The 23,657-nt window shown below is 39.7% G+C and overlaps 1 protein-coding gene across 1 annotated transcript in view; it reads left to right on the top strand.

Annotated features, from left to right (window-relative positions):
• Positions 1–23,657, top strand: part of Dok6 (docking protein 6) — a 443,157-nt gene that overhangs the window by 316,938 nt on the left and 102,562 nt on the right. Inside the window, exon 6 of the mRNA NM_001191943.1 lies at positions 17,014–17,152. Coding sequence (NP_001178872.1) covers positions 17,014–17,152 — 139 coding nt within the window. The remainder of the gene's footprint in view (positions 1–17,013; positions 17,153–23,657) is intronic.

Below are 23,657 nucleotides of genomic sequence, written 5' to 3'. Positions count from 1 at the left end.
ACCAAGCAAGTGGAAGATCTGTATGACAAGAACTTCAAGCCTCTGAAAAAAGAAACTGAAGAAGATCTCAGAAGTGGAAAGATCTCCCATGCTCATGGATTGGTAAGATTACTATAGCAAAAATGGCCATTTTGCCAAAAGCAATCTACAGATTCAATGCAATCCCCATCAAAATTCCAACTCAATTTTTCACAAAGTCAGAAAGAGCAATTTGCAAACTAATTTGGAATAACAAAAAAAAAAACCCATGAGAGTGAAAACTATTCTCAACAATAAAAGAACATCTGGGGGAATCACCATCCCTGACCTCATGCTGTATTACAGAGCAATAAAGATAAAAAACAAAGCAAAACAAAACAGAACAAAACAAAACAAAAACTCTGAATGTTATTGGTACAGAGACAGACAGGTAGATCGGTGGAATAAAACTGAAGACCCAGAAATGAACCCACACCCCCACGGTCACTTGATCTTTGACAAAGGAGCTAAAACTATCCAGTGGAAAAAAGAGAGCATTTTCAACAAATGGTGCTGTTTCAACTGGAGGTTGTAGAAGAACACAAATCAATCCATTCTTATCACCCTGTACAAAGCTCAAGTCCAATTGGTCAAGGATCTCCACATAAAACCAGATAAACTCAAACTAATAGAAGAAAGGGTGGGGAAGAGCCTTGAACACATGGGCACGGGGGAAATTTTCCTGAACACGACACCAATGGCTTATTTTCTAAGATCAAGAATCAATAAAAGGTAAAAGCTTAAATTACTCAAGATACAATCCACAGACCACATGAAGCTCAAGAAGGATGATGACCAAAGTGCAGATGCTTCACTCCTTCTTAAAAGGGGGAACAAAAATATTCATAGGAGGGGATATGAAGGTAAAGTTTGGAGCAGAGACTGAAGGAACAGCCATTCACAGCCTACCCCACAGGTGGCCCCAACATATACAGCCACCAAAACTAGATAAGATTGATGAAACTAAGAAGTGCATGTTGTCCGGAACCAGATATAGATGTCTCCTGAGAGACACAGCCAGAACATGTCAAATACAGAGGCAAATGCTAGCAGCAAACCATTGAACTGAGAACAGGACCCCCACTGGAGGAATTAGAGAAAGGATTGAAAGAGCTGAAGGGGCTTACAACCCTCATAAGAACAACAATACCAACCAACCAGAGCTCCCAGGACTACACTACCATCCAAAGAGTATACATGGACAGACCCATGACTCCAGCTGCAAAGGTAGCAGAGGATGACCTTTTTGGGCACCAATGGGAGAAGCCCTTGGACCTGCCAAGGCTGAACCCCCCAGTGTAGGGGAATATCAGGGTGTGGAGGCAGGAAGGGGGTGACTGAAGAGGGGGGAATACTCTCATAGAAAAAGTGGGAGGGTAGTTGGGATAGGGGTCTTATGGATGGAAAACTGGGAAAGAGAATAGCATTTGAAATGTAAATAAAAAAATAGCCAAAAAAAAAAAAAAGAAAGAAAGAAAAGAAATAGTCTTAGTATAAATGATCTTCACTGGACAGCAGAAGAGGGACATTTACATGTCTCTTCTTGCTAAAGCCATGTCTAAAGGTATGAGGAAACCAAAACCCACAGACAACCTGGATCTTTGAAGGGTAATTACATGGACGTCAGGAGAACACATCCTAATTTCTTACTCCTTTTGAGTACATAAGTCTTCCTTTGCTCAAATCCGAAAACAGAAACCTGTACAGGTTAGTTTCCCTGAGCCCAGTTTGAGAGACGGAAGACAATGAGAACAGACTTCAAGGCACAGCTAAGGAGAAAGCCAAACATTCAAGGTCATGTAAGTCATTATCAGTAGAACTAGAGATATAGAATCTATAGTGATGATTCAAGCAAGCAAACAAACAAAGCTACAAGATTTAAATTGTAAAGTATTGCATTATTTTTTTGCCAATATATGCATAACTAGAAAAAATATCATGTTTGTGGGTTTAAAATCCTATCTCATGTATGTTCATTTAAGACTTTACATATAAACATCTGATACCCAAAGCACAAATGATAGCATAGGATCTTGAGGAGATACAGATCATCGTTCTATTCACTAGTAAAACTTGTTCGAATTGAACCTTATAATAATATAGGGACCCTGAAGAAAGTATATTCACTAAAAGAAATTGTTGCCTTACTCTTTGTGCCAAAGAAAATTGCCGTGTTTAAAAGAGTACCCTAGAGAAAAATGAATAAAGCTACACAAATCTAAAGGCAGGATTTAAGTCTTTCCGTTTCCTTCAATCCTGATCAGCTATAAATATCTTTTCATACTACAGTTCTATTAAACATGTGGAAAACTGACAATAGGAATAGGGGTGGGCTATTTTGCCTGCAATTCTAACTACATCTTCTGCACGCTCTGCTGCTCTAAATATAATGAAACTGGCTGCAGGGGGAGAAAGCATGGGCCCCAGAACAAAACTGAATTTTGAAAAAGAAGCATTACCAGAGCTGTACAATCATGGGCAGAAGACACACTGATAAATGACCTTTTCCTGAGCTGGTGAAATAGTGTATTTTTGCTCCCTTCTCAAGTGCTGTGTGAACTAGTAGAATCCCAGAGAAGCTGCCTCTGTGGAAAGCTCCCTCTCTATCTACCAGGGGAAATACTTTTTCAGAGACGAATTATCCAAAAGGCAAAAGGGCTAATTTAATGAAACATACACTATGACTATGATTAAAGAGAGTGGGGTTGAGGTATGGCTCCGTCAAATAAATTGTCTTGAAAACCTGAGGTTAGTTTGTGGTGTAACAGTTTCCTCCTAGATTGAAACATTTCATCCTGAAGGAACACTTCTTAAACAGGAGGGTAAACTACTCAAAATAGTTACAGGAAGTCTCTGAAACTGACCAGATTTGGTAGGTCCTTTCCTGCCAGGATAAGCAATAAAAGCTGAGCATCCCTTTCAGTGAGTCAAGCTGCAAAGGAGATAAAGTGCAAAGAAGATATCCCATCTTCCTGGAAAAAGCGGAAACTAGAGAACTAACTGAAAGAGGTTTGGATAAGAGCCAGTTGGAAAGAACAGTCTCCAATCTGTTGAGCTGCCTGCTAGCTGTGCAGTGTGCTCCAGGTCCCCACCTTTTGTGAGCTGTCTTCCATGCAGGGATAAACTTTGATGATCAAATTCTGTGAGTCATTTCTGCTCTCGTAAGTAACTCCTCACCCATATTCCTGTAAGCAACCCTAATAAGACTCACTGGCTAGCCTAGATGGACTTTGGTAGTATCTGTACTTTGGTTGTCATACTATCCCTATCTGAGGTGAGTAGATATGCCTATTGTATCTTTGCAGGGAACATTTGTCGCACAACATAATTGCCATTTGAACAAGACCATGACAGATCCAAAGATAAATTGGGAAGGAGTGAGTGCATGGTCATGGTTATGGGTAGCAAAGCATTGAACTGAGCCTAGGAAGTCTGAAGGGAGAGTGTCTGTGGGAGAAATTCTGATAGCATTGTGCTTTCCTTTGGGTCCACTTAAATCCAACATAAATCTGGTATAACTCAAACACAAGGTCAATGCAGATGACCAAAGTTTATCATAATAAAGCTGCTACTTATCAATCAGTAGCTGAACTGTTACCCTGAAGAGAAATTGCACAGCATATTTAAAGGATAAGACCACAAATTGAGGGGAGTGAGGCATGCTGTAGAATTGTCCAATTTTTACATAGGGTTGAGCAAGGGAGTTTTCATCAATCAGGTTAAAAGTAGGTTCCTGGACTTGGGAACATGACCTAAGTTTGACCCTGCAAGCAAAATAGAGAAGTTGTCCTTGAGATGTCTGAATTCAGATATCTGTTTCCTTATAACAGAAGCTGTTCAGCTATCAGGAAGTCTGCATATCCCCTAGAGCCTGGGACCTCAAATTTAGTTTCTCCTTAAGGTTAAATAGACTCTAAAAATGAAATGGTAGTATATAGAATACGTTTCTTCTGCTCATCCTCAACACCTGTATGGAGTATATTAGTATACCATTGTGCTACAACGGCTCTTGCATGGCTGTTGCTATGAGTAATGAGATCTGTAACTGAAGCTAAGCCATCAATATCAGGAGTGTCAGTGGAAGGAATTCCAGATGGCAGTCATCATCAATGTGGTATGGAATAACACAGCCTGTTCAAAAATGGAGCTCACCATTTGAATACAGAGATGATATAAAACAGTTAAAAGTCTAGAGAAAATTTACAGTATTTGAGATTAGCAGATAAGGTTTGAGGTTGCCAACAAGCAGCAGCAGAGGTTGCCTGGCCTTTGTTGTGTGTAAAATTTAGCCTGAGGCCTTAGATGGGGTCAAAGCAAGAACTTGTTTGTTTAAAGCAGGCATTGCAACAAGGGAAATACAGATAGCATCCTCCATGCTAGTGACTGATTTGGCAAGTTAATTATCTAAATAAGAGAAGAAGATGGAGGAGTTGGCTTGCTGTTTTTTAAAGCCTGGGGGTGGGAAGGAAAAGAGAAAAGATGCTCAAAGTCCCTTCCCATGATCCAAGATCTTAACCCATAGGAAAATTCGAAGAGTGAGGAGGAGGAGAATATGGTAAAAGCAACAGATAACACCCCAAACAGACATGTCTGAACTTTAATAGAAAGAAAAAACAGAGGGAAATCTGTAATCCCTTTTGTAGTTTGTAGATGGGACATTAACCATGGTCCAATGCAGGAAACCAGGGCCATTAAGAAATACTCTGTGCTTGAATTGCTGGAATTAGAGAAAACTGTTAAACAAGCAATAAAAGAGTTTTGTCCAGCCTGGCTTGTGAGGCTGTGGGACATGGGAGGGGACGGGATCAGTCTGACTGCTGCAGAGACACTGAAGTTGAGTAATAAAACTATGTATCTCACCTTATGACAAAGGCAACAAAACATAAGATAGTATGAGAGCAATGAGGCCCTGATGGGCTAGCTTATGAAAACCATTAAAACCCTGATTATCTCCATCTGAGTTCTCCACAAATATCAAGAGTTGAAAAACCAGAGGAAGGACAGATGCTAGAAGCAGGACCAGGAATAAGAGAAGCTGTGTTTGAAGCCCAGTTCATAGAGCCAGATAGAACTGTTTTCACAGAGGAGTTAAAATACAAAGAAGACTCAGAGATAAGACCAGATTCATGGAAAAAAAGAAAAAAGAAATCAGTCAAGCTGTCTGTAAAAGGTTTGCACCACTGAGGCACCTAGAAAATATACTCTCTAATCTACTGAGCTGCCTTCAGGCCTATGCAGCATGCTCTAGGTTTCAGGTTTTGTGTGCTGTTACCCAAGTTGTAGTCGGCCTTATTGATTCAGCTCTCTCTGAGTCACTTTTGCTCCTGAAAGTAATTGCTCATCCATATTCCTGTAAGTAACCACAATAAAATTCATTGGTTTACCAAATCGAACTTCAGTGGTATCTGTACTTTGGTCAGTTGTAGAATCCCAGTCTGGGTTGAGTGGATGTGGGTGTTGCATCTCCACAAGAAAAGTTTTGTCACTCAATGGGTTTTCTGAGACCCATATGCAAAGCTGGGATGGATGATTCACGCTTATATCCCCAGTAAAAGTAAGATGGGAGACAGAGACAGATGCATCTTTGGAAACTGCTGGCCAGCTAGCTTAGCCTACTTGGCAAAATTCCAGATCACAAGAGAGCCTGCTACACACCAAAAATTTAAGGTACCTGAGGAATGATGTCTTCTGACAACCATGCTCATATACACAGGTATATAACTATATCTCCACACAAATACATAGCCATATGCATACATGGACAAATACACACACACACACACACACACACACACACACACACACACACACACCATTTTTCATAAAAGAAAAAACACTGGAGAAAAATTTCTTTCCATGTGGTACAGAGCCTTCGTCAAGCCACGTCGCATAAGTATGCTGCTATCTGTCTTGACTGAATGCTTGGTAACATCAACATGTATTTACTTTTGTGCCTCAAAACAACTCTCTGAAGTATAGAAGACAGAGTTTCAAATTGGATTACAGATGACTTTTCCAGGGCAGACAATGCTCAGCCCAATCTTTCAACTTCTCATCAACATTCCTTGAGATTCTACAAACCTTTCAGGGGCATCATTTTAACTTCATAATTAGTCTTATTCTTATACAACCTAGTACAGCAAACAAGTTAACCCTGCTTGCAAACCCATTAATATTCCTCTCTATATGTCAATTAAAAAGAAACACAAAGTTATTCTTTTGACATCACTAACTTTGACAGTAACTGGAAATTGAATTGTTGAATCAATCTAGATATGGAAAAAATATAGTTTTGAATTGTCTGAATACAAAATAATTTTGCACCTCTAGCACTTAGAATCCTAGACAGCAGAGTGATGCAAGATTTTTCATAACTATGATTCTATAATGCATCTTTATATTCCATGAAAAGGTGAAGTCCTGCAGTACTACCTAACAGCTGACTCTTTTGTTCACAGAGAAGATTAAAATGAACATTTCATGGAGCTTTAACAGCCAGCAACACTGAAGGAATATCTTTCACCAAGATTGCTTTTATCCCTGATAGGTATTTACAATACACAGCCAAGGGCATTGACCATTAAGAAAAATAAGATAAAATGTAATACCACATGAATTTCCATTAAGTCTCAAGGGTAAAAAGAGTAAATTTCTCGCAATAATTTTCCTTTAGCATTTTGTTCTCTTTATAACAGCTGGCATGGCACAGGGACGTAAACAACAGAAAGGTCCCAGTGAGACCTGCTTACATTCTGCCTTTGCAGAACTGTGTTCTGTACAAGGTTTGTAGATGGAGAGAAAAAGGAGCACCCACCATTTTATGTTCCCTCACTCTTGCTTTGCTACTCCAATAGGAGGTATGTGAAGGGATCTATCCAGCTGCTTGAACTAACTCACAAATTTCTTGCCAGAATACCAAAGAATGTTATACTGATGTCATCCCCTCTTAGCAAATTTGTATATTCTTTCCCCCTCCTCACCTCCCTACAATATTTTCATGAGGCTCCATTGGCCTGTGAAACCAAAGTTGTCAAGGCTGTCTTCCATTCAAGTCTTAAATTGCTCACTCTGCTAATAATTCTAAGCTAAAGAAGTGATTCATTGATTCTAATTAGCAGTATTACGCTATCCAGGTGTTCCTTGTTTTTATCCCAAGTATTCCTGGAGATATTAAAGAAATATATTTTAGTCCACTCACAGAGATATCATGATCTGGTGATGGTAGAGTATCTTATAAACTATGAATGCATGAAACAAAATATGACTGCCAGATGAATCAGAGTAGACAAGAGCTCAAGAAAAGCCTGTCTGCCCTCACTAAAGTCTTCACCTTCTGATTTTTACCTTCACAGCTGAGTATCTAATGCAGGGCACCTGTGTCCTTTACCTTACGTCATCCAATGAAGATAATTAAATTTTCCCACTAGCACAGGTTTTCATGAGAATTCAGTCAGTACACTCAGCCAGGACTGTGGACAGGATGCACAATAAGAGAGATACATAAAATATTCTGAAAGAATGGATCTTAAAACTAAATCATAGATTTGAATTTGATTTTGCCTTCTCTGCTGGGTTTGACCTTTATTCCCTTCACAATGACTCCCACAAACTTTCTGGCACTAAGGATATTGCTAAGGTTCTCATTTTTGAATAATCGCTTTCTCTCTACTTCTTATTGATTATTTAATACCGTTTGACTCAATGGCCTTTCTCATTTGTCTTTCTGTTCCTTAACCTCTTGCTTGGTTGTTACTTCTTGTATCTCAGCCCACACTGTTCCTCTGCTTTCTTGCCAAGCATGAATTTCACCTACATAAAATGATTTTAACCTACTAATTCAAACTCCCTTGATCTTGAGTGAAATGACTGGAGCAGAAAGATTTCTAGTGCACAGATAAATTTGGTATAAATGTCTCTTATTTACTGTTGGATTCTGTCTTTAATGATTATGACAGTTATATGAAAATATTTTAACCTGATAACCATATAAAACGTTTCTTCCTAACAGTTCTGAAGCATAGAAAGTCCAAGACCAAAGTGAGAGTTCAGTCATAGCAGATACCTTTAGTGTTATTTTCTCACATGACAGAAGGACAAATAGGCTTTTATGAGCCATACTTACAAAAGTGCATGTCTTAGTTAGGATTGCATTGCTGTAAAAAGAAACCATGATCAAGGCTACTCTTAAGAAGGCAAGTATTTAACTGGGGCTGGCTTACAGTTTCAGAGGTTCAGTCCATTATCATCATGATGGGAAACAGAATTGTGCAGACAGTCTTGATGCTCTGGTAGCCATGAGTTCTACATTTTGATCTGAAAGTAGCCAAAAGGATGGTCTCTCCCTCCCTGGGCAGAGCTTGAGCCTAGGAGACCTCAAAGCCTGCCTGTACAGTGACACACTTTTTCCAGTGAGGCCACACCTCCTAATAGTGCCATTATCCACAGGTCAAGCATATTCAAACCACCAGTGTTCATTCAGCTTGTGGTGATGGACTCAAAGTAGCAAAACTGGACTCTGTTGAATTGTGCATTAGAGTCCTACATAAATGTTTTATGGGAGCATGGATCTTCAACCTCAGTGGACTCTTTTCTGGGTTGAAACTGAAGTTAGACTGAACTGAGAATAGGTCCCCTATTGAAGGAATCAGAGAAAGACCTGAAAGAGCTTGAAGGGGCTCGAGACCCCAAAAGTACAACAACGCCAAGCAACCAGAGCTTCCAGGGACTAAGCCACTACCTAAAGACTATACATGGACTGACCCTGGACTCTGACCCCATAGGTAGCAATGAATATCCTAGTAAGAGCACCAGTGGAAGGGGAAGCCCTGGGTCCTGCTAAGACTGAACCCCCAGTGAACTAGTCTATGGGGGGAGGGCGGCAATGGGGGGAGGGTTGGGAGGGGAACACCCATAAGGAAGGGGTGGGGGGAGGGGGATGTTTGCCAGGAAACCGGGAAAGGGAATAACACTCGAAATGTATATAAGAAATACTCAAGTTAATAAAAAAATAAAATAAAATAAATTAAAAAAAAAGAAACTGAAGTTAGTAGAGCTCATAATATTGTATATCATCTAACAAGCTCAGCATCTAAGAGTAACTAACATTTGGCTTTGGTTCCTTCTATGAATTTCTGGTGGCACCAAGAGTCTCTTTAGTGATAATATCATTAGAATAAAATATAATCCATTTTTTTCAAACACATAAGTAAATGTAGAGACCAGGAGCAACATGGTGGATGATTAGAAAAAAAATGTGTGGCAATTGAAGAGAAGTATTTTTCTGGCCAAATTCATGGAAGAATTATTTCACCTGAATACTTGTAAGAATGTATGTTTACAGCTGAATCAAGTCCAAGAACTAATGACAGAAAGAGAGAAAAGAAGGAGAAAGAGAGAGAGAGAGAGAGAGAGAGAGATGATTTAAAATTTCAAATGACTAAAGACTCCTAAGATGATTTGCAGAGTACTTTTCAAGTTTCATAGTGAAAGTATCTTCTAAGAGCAGAGAATGAGCTAAGCATTATAAACCCAACAGCTACACCACACTCCTAAGACAACATTGAGTAAACTTGCCTGAAAATTATGTGGTAAATAAATTTTCACTAATTCAATTCATTTGCAACCCCTAGGAAGGTTTGACAACTAATACGAAGGTTTATCTGTAAAAGCTTCTTTTCTATACTGTGTGCCATGTCAAGACTTCATGATTACAAAACACCAGTATTGATTTTTTTAAATATTCTTCAAGAATTTAGTGCTCATCTGAGCCAAAAGAAAAAAATCTCTGTAGAGATGAGGCCTCTTGGATTCCTCTCCATCCACATGGCCATTGTTGTTGTCCTTGTTCATCTCTTGTTTAGGTGATCATGTTGATGAAACTTTAAAGATGTAGCTTCTGAAATTCTGAGAAGAACAGTCTTGTGCAAATGACCTGATATTCTGATAAACAACTTCAACAACGTGGCTGGATATAAAATTAACTCAGACAAATCAGTAGCCTTCCTTTATACAAATGATAAAAGGGCAGAGAAAGAAAATAGGAAACAACACCCTTCATGATAAGTAGGTTGATGTCATTATGCAGGTGAAGGCAGGTGCAGGATAGAATGAGGCCTGTCATTAGACAAGAAGCAAGGAGGGCAAGGATAAAGTTTGAGAGAGGAGGAGACTGGAGAGAGAGAGAGAGAGAGAGAGAGAGAGAGAGAGAGACAGAGACAGAGACAGAGACAGAGACAGAGACAGAGAGAGAAAGCAGCTGAGGAGAACAAACGTGGAGGTGGATGTTAAAATTTCTCTCCGCACATTTACAGGTTGTTATGACTATTCTTTTTTTTTTTTCTTTTGGATAACTCAATATAACTTTTTTTTTATTAACTTGAGTATTTCTTATTTACATTTCGAGTGTTATTCCCTTTCCCGGTTTCCGGGCAATCATCCCCCTAATCCCTCCCCCTCCCCTTCTTTATGGGTGTTCCCCTACCCATCCTACCCCCATTGCCGCCCTCCCCCCAACAATCACGTTCACTGGGGGTTCAGTCTTAGCAGGACCAAGGGCTTCCCCTTCCACTGGTGATCTTACTAGAATATTCATTGCTACTTATGAGGTCAGAGTCCAGAGTCCAGGGTCAGTCCATTAATAGTCTTTAGGTAGTGGCTTAGTCCCTGGAAGCTCTGGTTGCTTAGCATTGTTGTTCAAAAGGGGTCTCGAGCTCCTTCAAGCTCTTCGAGTTCTTTCTCTGATTCCTTCAACGAGGGTCCCGTTCTCAGTTCAGTGGTTTGCTGTTGGCATTCGCCTCTGTATTTGCTGTATTCTGGCTGTGTCTCTCAGGAGCGATCTACATCCATCTCCTGTCGGCCTGCACTTCTTTGCTTCATCCATCTTGTCTAATTGGATGGCTGTATATGTATGGGCCACATGTGGGGCTGGCTCTGAATGGTGTTCCTTCTGTGTCTAAGGGATGTATGTGTACAGGATTTTGTGTGTCTAGGTGAGAAAACAAACTACATCTAATCTAGGTAGCAATTATATCTTATCAATTGCATCAGAGGTTATTCTGTGTTTTTTCATGGGACTATTTAATTGAGTTCAAGAGAGTATTTGGTGGCTAGACACACTGGGCCACCACGGAATTAGGATGTGTATGTCTGGCATGGTGGCAGCCTGCCTTGGGAACTAGATTTGTAGAAAAATTGTTGCCAGGCTCAGAGAGTAGCCATCGGCAGTGTGATATGGGATAGAGGTTAGCGGGTGAGATGCCTTGTTGACTAAGATGAAAATATCTAACAGATGCCATGTGGTCACATGGTTCTGGTACTCGTGTGGGACAAAAGAAACCTCCTTTTTAAATTTTAAGGCAACAATAATAGTCACAAATAATATAAAATTTCTTGGGGTAACTCTAACCAAACAAGTGAAAGATCTATATGACAAGAACTTCAAACCCCTCAAGATAGAAGTCAAAAGAGACCTCAAAAGATGGAGAGATCTCCATGCTCATGGATTGGTAGAATAAACATAGTAAAAGTGGCCATCCTACCAAAAACAATCTACAGATTCAACCCAATCTCCATCAAAATTCCAACACAAGTCTTCAAAGACATGGAAAGAGCAATTTTTTAATTTCATATGGAAAAACATTATAGGGCTTTTTAAGCAATGGTTTTCTTTCTGAGCTACTTGAAAAGTCTAGGAATTAATTATGTTTACTTTCTCTCGTTTAATTCCTCAGTCATGAAACAGGGTCTGATTTACAAGGATGACCTTAAAATACATGATAAATCTGTATGACAGGCCATGGTCTGAAGATCCGAGTTTATGCCACCATCTCCAGAGTCCTAGACTGATATAATTTGCTTCTAAACAATGTCCATATTTAAAAAAAGCAAACCAGGAAGCAAATATGTCTACTCTACTAACATTTTAGAATTTTTATAAAGTCTCAGAATATTCCTCAGAGATTAAGGGACATTCAACAGCTTAATTTAGATAAAGGGGAGGCTGTAAAGATGAATTAGTAGTTAAGAGTGCCTGCTTTGTTTTATAGGACTCAAGTTCAGTTCCCAGAAACCATGTCAGCATCTCTCGACCAGCTGTAACTCCAGGTTCAAGGGATTTGATGGCCTGTTTTTTTTTTTTCTCCATCTTTATTAACTTGGGTATTTCTTATTTACATTTCGATTGTTATTCCCCTTCCCGGTTTCCCAGCCAACATCCTCCTAACATCTCCCTCTCCCCTTCTCTATGGGCTTCCCCTCCCCATCATCCCCCCATTACCGCCCTCCCCCCCAACAATGATGTTCACTGGGGTTCAGTCTTGGCAGGACCAAGGGCTTCCCGTTCCACTGCTGCTCTTATTAGGCTATTTATTGCTACCTATGAGGTTGAGCCCAGGGTCAGTCCATGTATAGTCTTTGAGTAGTGGCTTAGTCCCTGGAAGATCTGGTTGGTTGGCATTGTTGTTCATATGGGGTCTCAAGCCCCTTCAAGCTCTTTCAGTCCTTTCTCTAATTCCTTCAACGGGGGTCCCGTTATCAGTTCAGTGGTTTAATGATGGCATTCGCCCATGTATTTGCTGTATTCTGGCTATGTCTCTCAGGAGAGATCTACATCCGGTTCCTGTCAGCCTGCACTTCTTTGTTTCATCCATCTTGTCTAATTGGATGGCTATATATATATGGGCCACATGTGGGGCAGGCTCTGAATGGGTGTTCCTTCTGCCTCTGTTCTAAACTGTCCCTCCTTATTCCCTGCCAAAGGTATTCTTGTTCCCCTTTTAAAGAAGGAGTGAAGCATTCACATTATGATCATCCGTCTTGAGTTTCATGTGTTCTGTGTATCTAGGGTAATTCAAGCATTTGGGCTAATATCCACTTATCAATGAGTGCATACCATGTGTAGTTTTCTGTAATTGGGTTACCTCACTCAGGATGATATTTTCCAGTTCCCTCCATTTGCCTATGAATTTCATTAAGTCATTGTTTTTGATAGCTGAGTAATATTCCATTGTGTAGATGTTCCACATTTTCTGTATCCATTCCTCTGTTGAAGGGTATCTGGGTTCTTTCCAGCTTCTGGCTATTATAAATAAGGCTGCTATGAACATAGTGGAGCATGTGTCTTTGTTATACGTTGGTGATGCCCTCTTTTGTACTATGTGCATTGTGGCCTCTATGCAAACATGTAATATTTATACAGAGATACACCCATATGAATAATTTTTTTAATTTTTAAAAGTTGGTTAGTAAAAGTTATATTCTGAACAAATATCCTAACTGTAAAGAGAAATGATACCATATCTTTATTTAGTCAGTTATGTCAAAGACGTTTTATTGGGGCACAAAGATGAAAGGATTTTTTGCTAAAGAAGACACATGAAAAAATGTTTTCTTGAAGCAGACACAGGTTAAAGGATGCCTTGCTATAACAGAAGTGTAAAAGGACATGTGATAAAGGAATATAAATATGACACCACAGGCAGTGGGAGCTCAGGCATTGGTTTGGTTTGCTCCTCCTAGTTATTCTTTGCTAACAACATACATGTATTGGTTTGCCTTACATTGTGCTGCTGAGCTCTGCTTGTGGTGAAGCCAGAATAAAACTCACCAAAGAACTTCTTGTAAGGTTTCTGAGGCTTTGTAGGGCTTCCACTCAGTTTCTTTAGAACTGAATTGTAGCTGCTGGTTCTTGTGTGATGGCTGCTTGCCAAGAGGACTGGACTGCAGCTGCTGGTCTTATTTGGTGTTTACTATAAGACTGGACTGCTGATATCCTGACAGTGAGGATTAGACACACCCCCAAAGAACTATTTCTAAACAGGCCTACTTCCCCTGTGTCCTAATAACTTTGGCCTTCCACTGCCTCTGGTGGGTGGTGGTCTGGAAGAGAAGTTCAACCCTTATTAAAGTAGGTTGGAAAAATATATATACCTACAATCATGGTTCGGAGTTAGGCTAATACACCCCATCCATGTTTTCACCTTTTCACAAGATAAATGCATTCACTGAATGTTTTTAATTTAATGTCAAGTTGACACACATAAAGGCAGGATGGTCCAATGCAATGAGCACCCCTGCTTGTGCTCTTCCCATGTTAAGGAAAGAGTATGTTCAGATAAGCAAGTTGAGCCTTCTAACATTCAAATGAACCACATGGGACATTGTTAAGATATAGATTACAGTTCAGGACCTGAATAATTTTGCAATGGTGCATGATATGCTTTATCTGGGTACTCCTTTGAAAAGCAAGTCAAAAGCCATCCATGTTATTCATCCTCCTTCCTTGTTCTGTCCTGCATTATTGACTTTCTACCATGACACTGCTTAAATGGATAGGAAAAAGTCTACATTTCTGTTCCCTATCCTCCTTCAGACAGCACACGTTAAGACAAGAAGCCTTAAATTGCTCCAGTTAACATGACTGACAAAAGCAATAGTCATGAGCCTATCATTCGAGACTATGAACCTTCAACTTGTTTGATATAATCACTGTGGAGAAGCAGCTTCTTACAGTTAATGTTTCTTTAGTTTTTATAATACATTCAAATGCCTTGTTCCTGGCTCAAAGAAAGTGAATGGTAGCTATTTTAAGTTTAGGAAAACCCTCCAATAAGCATTCAGAGTCCCCCACTGGGCAGAATTAAGTCTCAGGAACTGGACAGGCATCAGCACTTCACATCTCAATGACTGAGTATGAAATAACAATTTTGCCTTCATTATCTCTATCCTGAGGCTAATAAGCAGTATTCTATGTTTGACAATGAACAAACCCTACACCTCAAACAAGATGTGCTCAGGACTTATCAATGGTTTTTCTATGGCTTTTGCATTTCCGAATACCCCTGCATCAACAAAGATAGCTCATTTGTTTCACTTTGTGAAAAGTCTTCATTTTTCCAAAGACTTTCCATTTCACGCTGTGTGAATTTTATTAAGATCGCTTTCACAGAAGCTAAGTACTGGTTGGATGGGACCCTGAGGGATGGCAGTCACAATCTGAGCAATGTGAGAAGTCTCTTGAGACATTTCTTTGCTACTAAAATTCCCTTGGAGAGTCACACAGAAGAATCCAAATTGTCCAATAGTTTGACCTCATGAATATTTTGATGTTGTAACCTGTAAATCTTTCAATGATATTACCTAAAAACCTGCAGCACAGAAACCCAGCCAGTTCTTCATATCAGAATACCAATATCATTTAAATATAGATAATCTTCAGTTATGATTAAAGGGGGCTATAATACCATTTAAAATAATATTTTATGTTATAATTAACATGTACTAATAAAACTGATCTGTAAATTTGTCTAACAATTTGTCAATGAAGATTTTCCTATCAATTAATTATGATTAAATAATTGAAAATGAAATAATTTTGATATCTTTGCTAGAATTTTTAGTAAGAAGCTGAATATTGTTATATGTATAACCTATAGTACTAACTGCATTGTACTTCTTCCTAATATCATACCAATAGCATAACTGTTTGCATCTTACAGCCATATATCAACACAGTTATTTCTCTAAATATTTATTCAACTACCTTTAAACATGATTAGTTCCAAACTTTGGGATGAAAGTACCTAACAATTTTTAACGCTCTGGGTGTGCTAAGTAGCATTGTAAAGTGTTTCTTTTCCAAGTCTTTAACCTTAAGGAGGTGGGGGACCCTCTAGAATGTACCAAAGACTAGGAGATGAGAGATCCTCCGGACTCAAAGGGAGGGACCTTAGATGAAATGCCCTATAGTGGGGAGAGGGAACTTAGAGAGCCAGCCACCAGAATAAAGAAAGAACATCAAGGGGAAGGTTGGAGTTGCCATTATACAGTCAAAAAATCTGACCCATTATTGTTCTTGTCTGAAAGAACTGCAGGGACAAAAATGGAGAAGAGCTTGAGGAAAAGGAGGTCCAGCGACAGTCCCAAAGTGTGATCCAGCTCAAGAGGAGGTCCCAGGGCCTGACAATATTATTGATGCTATGATGTGCTTACCAAAAGGGGTCTATCATGACTGCTCTCTGAAAGACCCAACAAGCAGCTGAAAGAGTTAGATGCAGATATTTACACTGAACCAATGGAAAGAAGCTAGTGACCCCTGTGGTTGAATTAGGGAAAAGCTGGAAGAAGCTTAGGAGGAGGATGACCCTAAAGGAAGACCAGCAGTCTCACTTAACCTGGATCCAGAGACCTCTCAGACACAGAGCCACCAACCAGGCAGCATAGACCAGCTGATTTGAGGCCCCCTAACATATATACAGGAGAGGACTGCCAGGTTTTGACCCAATGAGAGAAGATGCATCTAACCTTCAAGAGATATTAGGCCCCAGAGATTGGGAAGGTCTGGTGAGGTGGGAGTTGGGGACATCATTTTGGAGGAGAGAGGAGATATGGGATGTGTAACAGTTAGAGGGTGGACCAGGAGGGGCATAAAGTCTGGACTGTAAAAAAAGATAAAAGAATAAAAAAGAAAAAGGAAAAAAGTTGTATGAAGTGGTTTTATTATTCCTATTTTGGAAATACATCAAACAGAGAGAGGCAGAGAGCAATTTGCTTAAATTTACCCATGTTTTGGCAGAAACTATGTTAAAACCAAATATTCTTAAATTCAAATACAGTACGTATATCAGACATTAAAACTCCTGTTCTTTGATCAAAGGGTAGATTATTTGGTAGTTATTTCTAACAGTATGGAAACCTCAGTATTCTGATGCCTGCATTAAGCATGCCATTTTTAATGATTCAACATAGTTCATAGTAGTAAGCATAGATACATATCATAGTACACATAGACTTCCCCCTTAAGTTTCCTCTCATGTACAACCTAGAGATGCATGTATTGGATGGATTTTCTGAGAATGAAGTAACGTGGAGGAGGAAACCTGAGAGTAAGGGCATCTTTGTTATGAAAACTGTTAACACACTTGAACCCACAAAGACCCATATCTCTCTCTCTCTCTCTCTCTCTCTCTCTCTCTCTCTCTCTCTCTCTCTCTCGCACAGAATGTGTGACACAGGAGAAGGACTATTCACTTTTCAAACAAGGGAAGGAGAAATGATCTATCAGAAGGTCCACTCTGCAACACTGGCTATCGCTGAGCAACACGAAAGACTAATGCTAGAAATGGAGCAGAAAGCCCGGGTAAGAAGCCATCCTATGTAATCAATAAATATCCTAATGCTTGTGAATAAATATTCTAGTCCATTTGTCTAATATATAGTGCAAACCCATGCTCTGTCTCTGTTGTCAAACCTGTAAAGGACAATCTCAGCTCTGTAATACCATACATAGTTCAACACCAAAACAACTTTTTGGCTAGGACTTAGAAGCCTTGCTTTCCATAGATATGTATGTGACCTTGGTAACTCAAAGCTGTGTGGGTTGCTTGGAGAATGAGGCAAAAGTTGAACTTTGTTACTTATTCTTGTTCTAGGTGTGCAGATTAGCACAGAGGAATTTTAAGTATATTTTCATGAAAAACTGTCAAGAGTCATTTCAGTATACTACAATTATTGCCCATGAAACATGGCATCCTGTTTGGATTCCAAACCCTTGTTCAACAGACTGTACTCCTAGCCAGAATATTAAACCCCTAATATCCATTTAGCTGTCAGGCACATACACACCATTCATCTTATGATTGTGACAGAACATACAGGGTGTTTTTGAATACTTAGCTTCGAATGTCCGTGAAGAAAGCAAGATATTGAGCACAGATGTAGTGACTACTTATCACGCGTACTCTTTCAAAGATGTCTAACAATCTTGAGCTGTGTTTTATAAATAAAATTTCATTCACATCAGCTGGGGCTGCTGTGTTCTTATCACAGTCTGGACCAAACCTGGGGCAAGAGTCAGACAGTTATCCCTAAAACCTTAGAGATGACGGGTACCTGTACAAGGATCCCAGATACTCTAAAGTTGCGGTGCATTCCTGCTCTAAGAGGTTCGGGTGCTCAAACAATGGACTTTGTAAGGCTCAACAGTGGGATTCACCATTAAAATGTAAAGAGAAACATTTTGATAAATTCCATACAAATTTTGCAGATCTCTAAAGATTAATGCTAGTAAAATAAAAATACTTTCTAGTCCATTCTTCAAAATAAGCCAGTCTAACAATTTTATAAAAGCAGTCTACCTGAGCTTAATAATTTCTCAAAACACTAAGATTTGAAACCATGGAAGAAGTTTCCTCTCTCTTTTTTAATATACCTCCTCCATTCATGGAAAACTTTCCAACAAGAGTGAAAGAGCACTTCAGTGCCCTCTGTGTGATTCCTGTTTTCAATTTAAAACAATATGAAGTTACATTTGAAAACTAGGCAAAAATAAAAAATGGAGGTTAAAATAAGACCCGCTAAGATGTAAAAACGTGGTAGTGTATTCAGTATGTATCTACTAAAAAGTATAAAATGACAGTGGTGATTGTTTTTTTGTTGTTGTCATGTTATGTTTTGTCTTTTTAGTTTTCAAACCAGGCCGTGTGATACTCATATTTAAATGCTTAGGCATTTTCGTATGCTTTAAAATACTTTTAAATAAGTAAGTAACCAAAGACTCCCATAGCAATGAATGCCCTAAACATAAGCTTACAAGCAACTGAAAGCCTTTATTTTTACCAGTTTAGTAAGACATTCTTTGTAGATTTACAGACTTGTGTGAAATACAGTAAAATTTGTGTGTCAACTGCTATTTTTCTGAAAAAAAAAAAAGAAATCAACAGGATCTTCTAATAGCACATTGCTGTAAAACCTGGTTTTGCTGTTACTAATAACATTTCTTTTTATTTTGATATGTCTCTATCATCTAGGTTGTGCCTTATTTCTATTGTCATTTAACAGAGATGAGATAGTTCAGCGGTAAAGGTGCTCTGTGTAAAGTCTGACGACCTGAGGTCAATCCTTAGAATCCGCATGGTGCAGGGAAAGAATTAATTCATAAAATGTGGCCCATGCATATACAGTCATCCAATTAGACAAGATGGATGAAGCAAAGAAGGGCAGGCCGACAGGAGCCGGATGTAGATCTCTCCCGAGAGACACAGCCAGAATACAGCAAACACAGAGGCATATGCCAGCAGCAAACCACTGAATTGAGAATAGGACCCCCGTTGAAGGAATCAGAGAAAGAAATGGAAGAACTTGAAGGGGCTCAAGACCCCATAGGTACAACAATGCCAGGCAACCACAGCTTCCAGGGACTAAGCCACTACCTAAAGACTATACATGGACTGACCCTGGACTCTGACCTCATAGGTAGCAATAAATATCCTAGTAAGAACACCAGTGGAAGGGGAAGCCCTAGGTCCTGCTAAGACTGAACCCCCAGTGAACGTGATTGTTGGGGGGAGGGTGGCAAGGGGGGGAAGGATGGGGAGGGGAACGCCCATAAAGAAGGGAAGGGGGTAGGGGGTTGTTTGCCCGGAAACCGGGAAAGGGAATAACACTCGAAATGTATATAAGAAATACTCAAGTTAATAAAAAAAATGTATCCTCTGACACATATGTCCTAATACTTACACACATCTAAACACTCATATACACACAAATAAATAAATAAATAAATGTAAGTTAAATGTTTTAAAAAAAACAATCTGAGACCCGGTGAGAGAGAGACCCAACCGCCTGGTCAGGTGGGCACTCCTGAGGCTGCAGAGCGGAAGAGACCACCAACACTGCTCACCCCTGCCCACATCCCTGGCCCAAGAGGAAACTGTATAAGGCCTCTGGGCTCCCGTGGGGGAGGGCCCAGGAGCGGCAGGACCCCTGCCACAGACACCGCCGGACCCTGAAGGAAACAGACCTGATAAACAGTTCTCTGCACCCAAATCCCGTGGGAGGGAGAGCTAAACCTTCAGAGAGGCAGACAGGCCTGGGAAACCAGAAGAGACTGCTCCCTGCACACACATCTCGGACGCCAGAGGAAAAAGCCAAAGACCATCTGGAACCCTGGTGCACTGAAGCTCCCGGAAGGGGCGGCACAGGTCTTCCTGGTTGCTGCCGCTGCAGAGAGCCCCTGGACAGCACCCCACGAGCGAACCTGAGCCTCGGGACCACAGGTAAGACCAAATTTTCTGCTGCAAGAAAGCTGCCTGGTGAACTCAAGACACAGGCCCACAGGAACAGCTGAAGACCTGTAGAGAGGAAAAACTACACGCCCGAAAGCAGAACACTCTGTCCCCATAACTGACTGAAAGAGAGGAAAACAGGTCTACAGCACTCCTGACACACAGGCTTATAGGACAGTCTAGCCACTGTCAGAAATAGCAGAACAAAGTAACACTAGAGATAATCTGATGGCGAGAGGCAAGCGCAGGAACCCAAGCAACAGAAACCAAGACTACATGCCATCATCGGAGCCCAATTCTCCCACCAAAACAAACATGGAATATCCAAACACACCAGAAAAGCAAGATCTAGTTTCAAAATCATATTTGATCATGATGCTGGAGGACTTCAGGAAAGACCTGAACACACTTAGGGAAGCACAGGAAAACATTAATAAACAAGTAGAAGCCTACAGAGAGGAATCGCAAAAATCCCTGAAAGAATTCCAGGAAAACACAATCAAACAGTTGAAGGAATTAAAAATGGAAATAGAAGCAATCAAGAAAGAACACATGGAAACAACCCTGGATATAGAAAACCAAAAGAAGAGACAAGGAGCTGTAGATACAAGCTTCACCAACAGAATACAAGAGATGGAAGAGAGAATCTCAGGAGCAGAAGATTCCATAGAAATCATTGACTCAACTGTCAAAGATAATGTAAAGCGGAAAAAGCTACTGGTCCAAAACATACAGGAAATCCAGGACTCAATGAGAAGATCAAACCTAAGGATAATAGGTATAGAAGAGAGTGAAGACTCCCAGCTCAAAGGACCAGTAAATATCTTCAACAAAATCATAGAAGAAAACTTCCCTAACCTAAAAAAAGAGATACCCATAGACATACAGGAAGCCTACAGAACTCCAAATAGATTGGACCAGAAAAGAAACACCTCCCGTCACATAATTGTCAAAACACCAAACGCACAAAATAAAGAAAGAATATTAAAAGCAGTAAGGGAAAAAGGTCAAGTAACATATAAAGGGAGACCTATCAGAATCACACCAGACTTCTCGCCAGAAACTATGAAGGCCAGAAGATCCTGGACTGATGTTATACAGACCCTAAGAGAACACAAATGCCAGCCCAGATTACTGTATCCAGCAAAACTCTCAATTAACATTGATGGAGAAACCAAGATATTCCATGACAAAACCAAATTTACACAATATCTTTCTACAAATCCAGCACTACAAAGGATAATAAATGGTAAAGCCCAACATAAGGAGGCAAGCTATACCCTAGAAGAAGCAAGAAACTAATCGTCTTGGCAACAAAACAAAGAGAATGAAAGCACACAAACATAACCTCACATCAAATATGAATATAACGGGAAGCAATAATCACTATTCCTTAATATCTCTCAATATCAATGGCCTCAACTCCCCAATCAAAAGACATAGATTAACAAACTGGATACGCAACGAGGACCCTGCATTCTGCTGCCTACAGGAAACACACCTCAGAGACAAAGACAGACACTATCTCAGAGTGAAAGGCTGGAAAACAACTTTCCAAGCAAATGGTCAGAAGAAGCAAGCTGGAGTAGCCATTCTAATATCAAATAAAATCAATTTCCAACTAAAAGTCATCAAAAAAGATAAGGAAGGACACTTCATATTCATCAAAGGAAAAATCAACCAAGATGAACTCTCAATCCTAAATATCTATGCCCCAAATACAAGGGCACCTACATATGTAAAAGAAACCTTACTAAAGCTCAAAACACACATTGCACCTCACACAATAATAGTGGGAGATTTCAACACCCCACTCTCATCAATGGACAGATCATGGAAACAGAAATTAAACAGTGATGTAGACAGACTAAGAGAAGTCATGAGCCAAATGGACTTAACAGATATTTATAGAACATTCTATCCTAAAGCAAAAGGATATACCTTCTTCTCAGCTCCTCATGGTACTTTCTCCAAAATTGACCATATAATTGGTCAAAAAACGGGCCTCAACAGGTACAGAAAGATAGAAATAATCCCATGCGTGCTATCGGACCACCACGGCCTAAAACTGGTCTTCAATAACAATAAGGGAAGAATGCCCACATATACGTGGAAATTGAACAATGCTCTACTCAATGATAACCTGGTCAAGGAAGAAATAAAGAAAGAAATTAAAAACTTTTTAGAATTTAATGAAAATGAAGATACAACATACTCAAACTTATGGGACACAATGAAAGCTGTGCTAAGAGGAAAACTCATAGCGCTGAGTGCCTGCAGAAAGAAACAGGAAAGAGCATATGTCAGCAGCTTGACAGCACACCTAAAAGCTCTAGAACAAAAAGAAGCAAATACACCCAGGAGGAGTAGAAGGCAGGAAATAATCAAACTCAGAGCTGAAATCAACCAAGTAGAAACAAAAAGGACCATAGAAAGAATCAACAGAACCAAAAGTTGGTTCTTTGAGAAAATCAACAAGATAGATAAACCCTTAGCCAGACTAACGAGAGGACACAGAGAGTGTGTCCAAATTAACAAAATCAGAAATGAAAAGGGAGACATAACTACAGATTCGGAGGAAATTCAAAAAATCATCAGATCTTACTATAAAAACCTATATTCAACAAAATTTGAAAATCTTCAGGAAATGGACAATTTCCTAGACAGATACCAGGTATCGAAGTTAAATCAGGAACAGATAAACCAGTTAAACAACCCCATAACTCCTAAGGAAATAGAAGCAGTCATTAAAGGTCTCCCAACCAAAAAGAGCGCAGGTCCAGACGTGTTTAGTGCAGAATTCTATCAAACCTTCATAGAAGACCTCATACCAATATTATCCAAACTATTCCACAAAATTGAAACAGATGGAGCCCTACCGAATTCCTTCTATGAAGCCACAATTACTCTTATACCTAAACCACACAAAGACACAACAAAGAAAGAGAACTTCAGACCAATTTCCCTTATGAATATCGACGCAAAAATACTCAATAAAATTCTGGCAAACCGAATTCAAGAGCACATCAAAACAATCATCCACCATGATCAAGTAGGCTTCATCCCAGGCATGCAGGGATGGTTTAATATACGGAAAACCATCAACGTGATCCATTATATAAACAAACTGAAAGAACAGAACCACATGATCATTTCATTAGATGCTGAGAAAGCATTTGACAAAATTCAACACCCCTTCATGATAAAAGTCCTGGAAAGAATAGGAATTCAAGGCCCATACCTAAACATAGTAAAAGCCATATACAGCAAACCAGTTGCTAACATTAAACTAAATGGAGAGAAACTTGAAGCAATCCCACTAAAATCAGGGACTAGACAAGGCTGCCCACTCTCTCCCTACTTATTCAATATAGTTCTTGAAGTTCTAGCCAGAGCAATCAGACAACAAAAGGAGATCAAAGGGATACAGATCGGAAAAGAAGAGGTCAAAATATCACTATTTGCAGATGACATGATAGTATATTTAAGTGATCCCAAAAGTTCCACCAGAGAACTACTAAAGCTGATAAACAACTTCAGCAAAGTGGCTGGGTATAAAATTAACTCAAATAAATCAGT

The sequence above is a fragment of the Rattus norvegicus genome, chromosome 18 (genome assembly GCF_036323735.1).
Source record: "Rattus norvegicus strain BN/NHsdMcwi chromosome 18, GRCr8, whole genome shotgun sequence".
NCBI lineage: Eukaryota > Metazoa > Chordata > Mammalia > Rodentia > Muridae > Rattus > Rattus norvegicus.
This window is presented reverse-complemented; position numbering and strand designations above follow the sequence as displayed.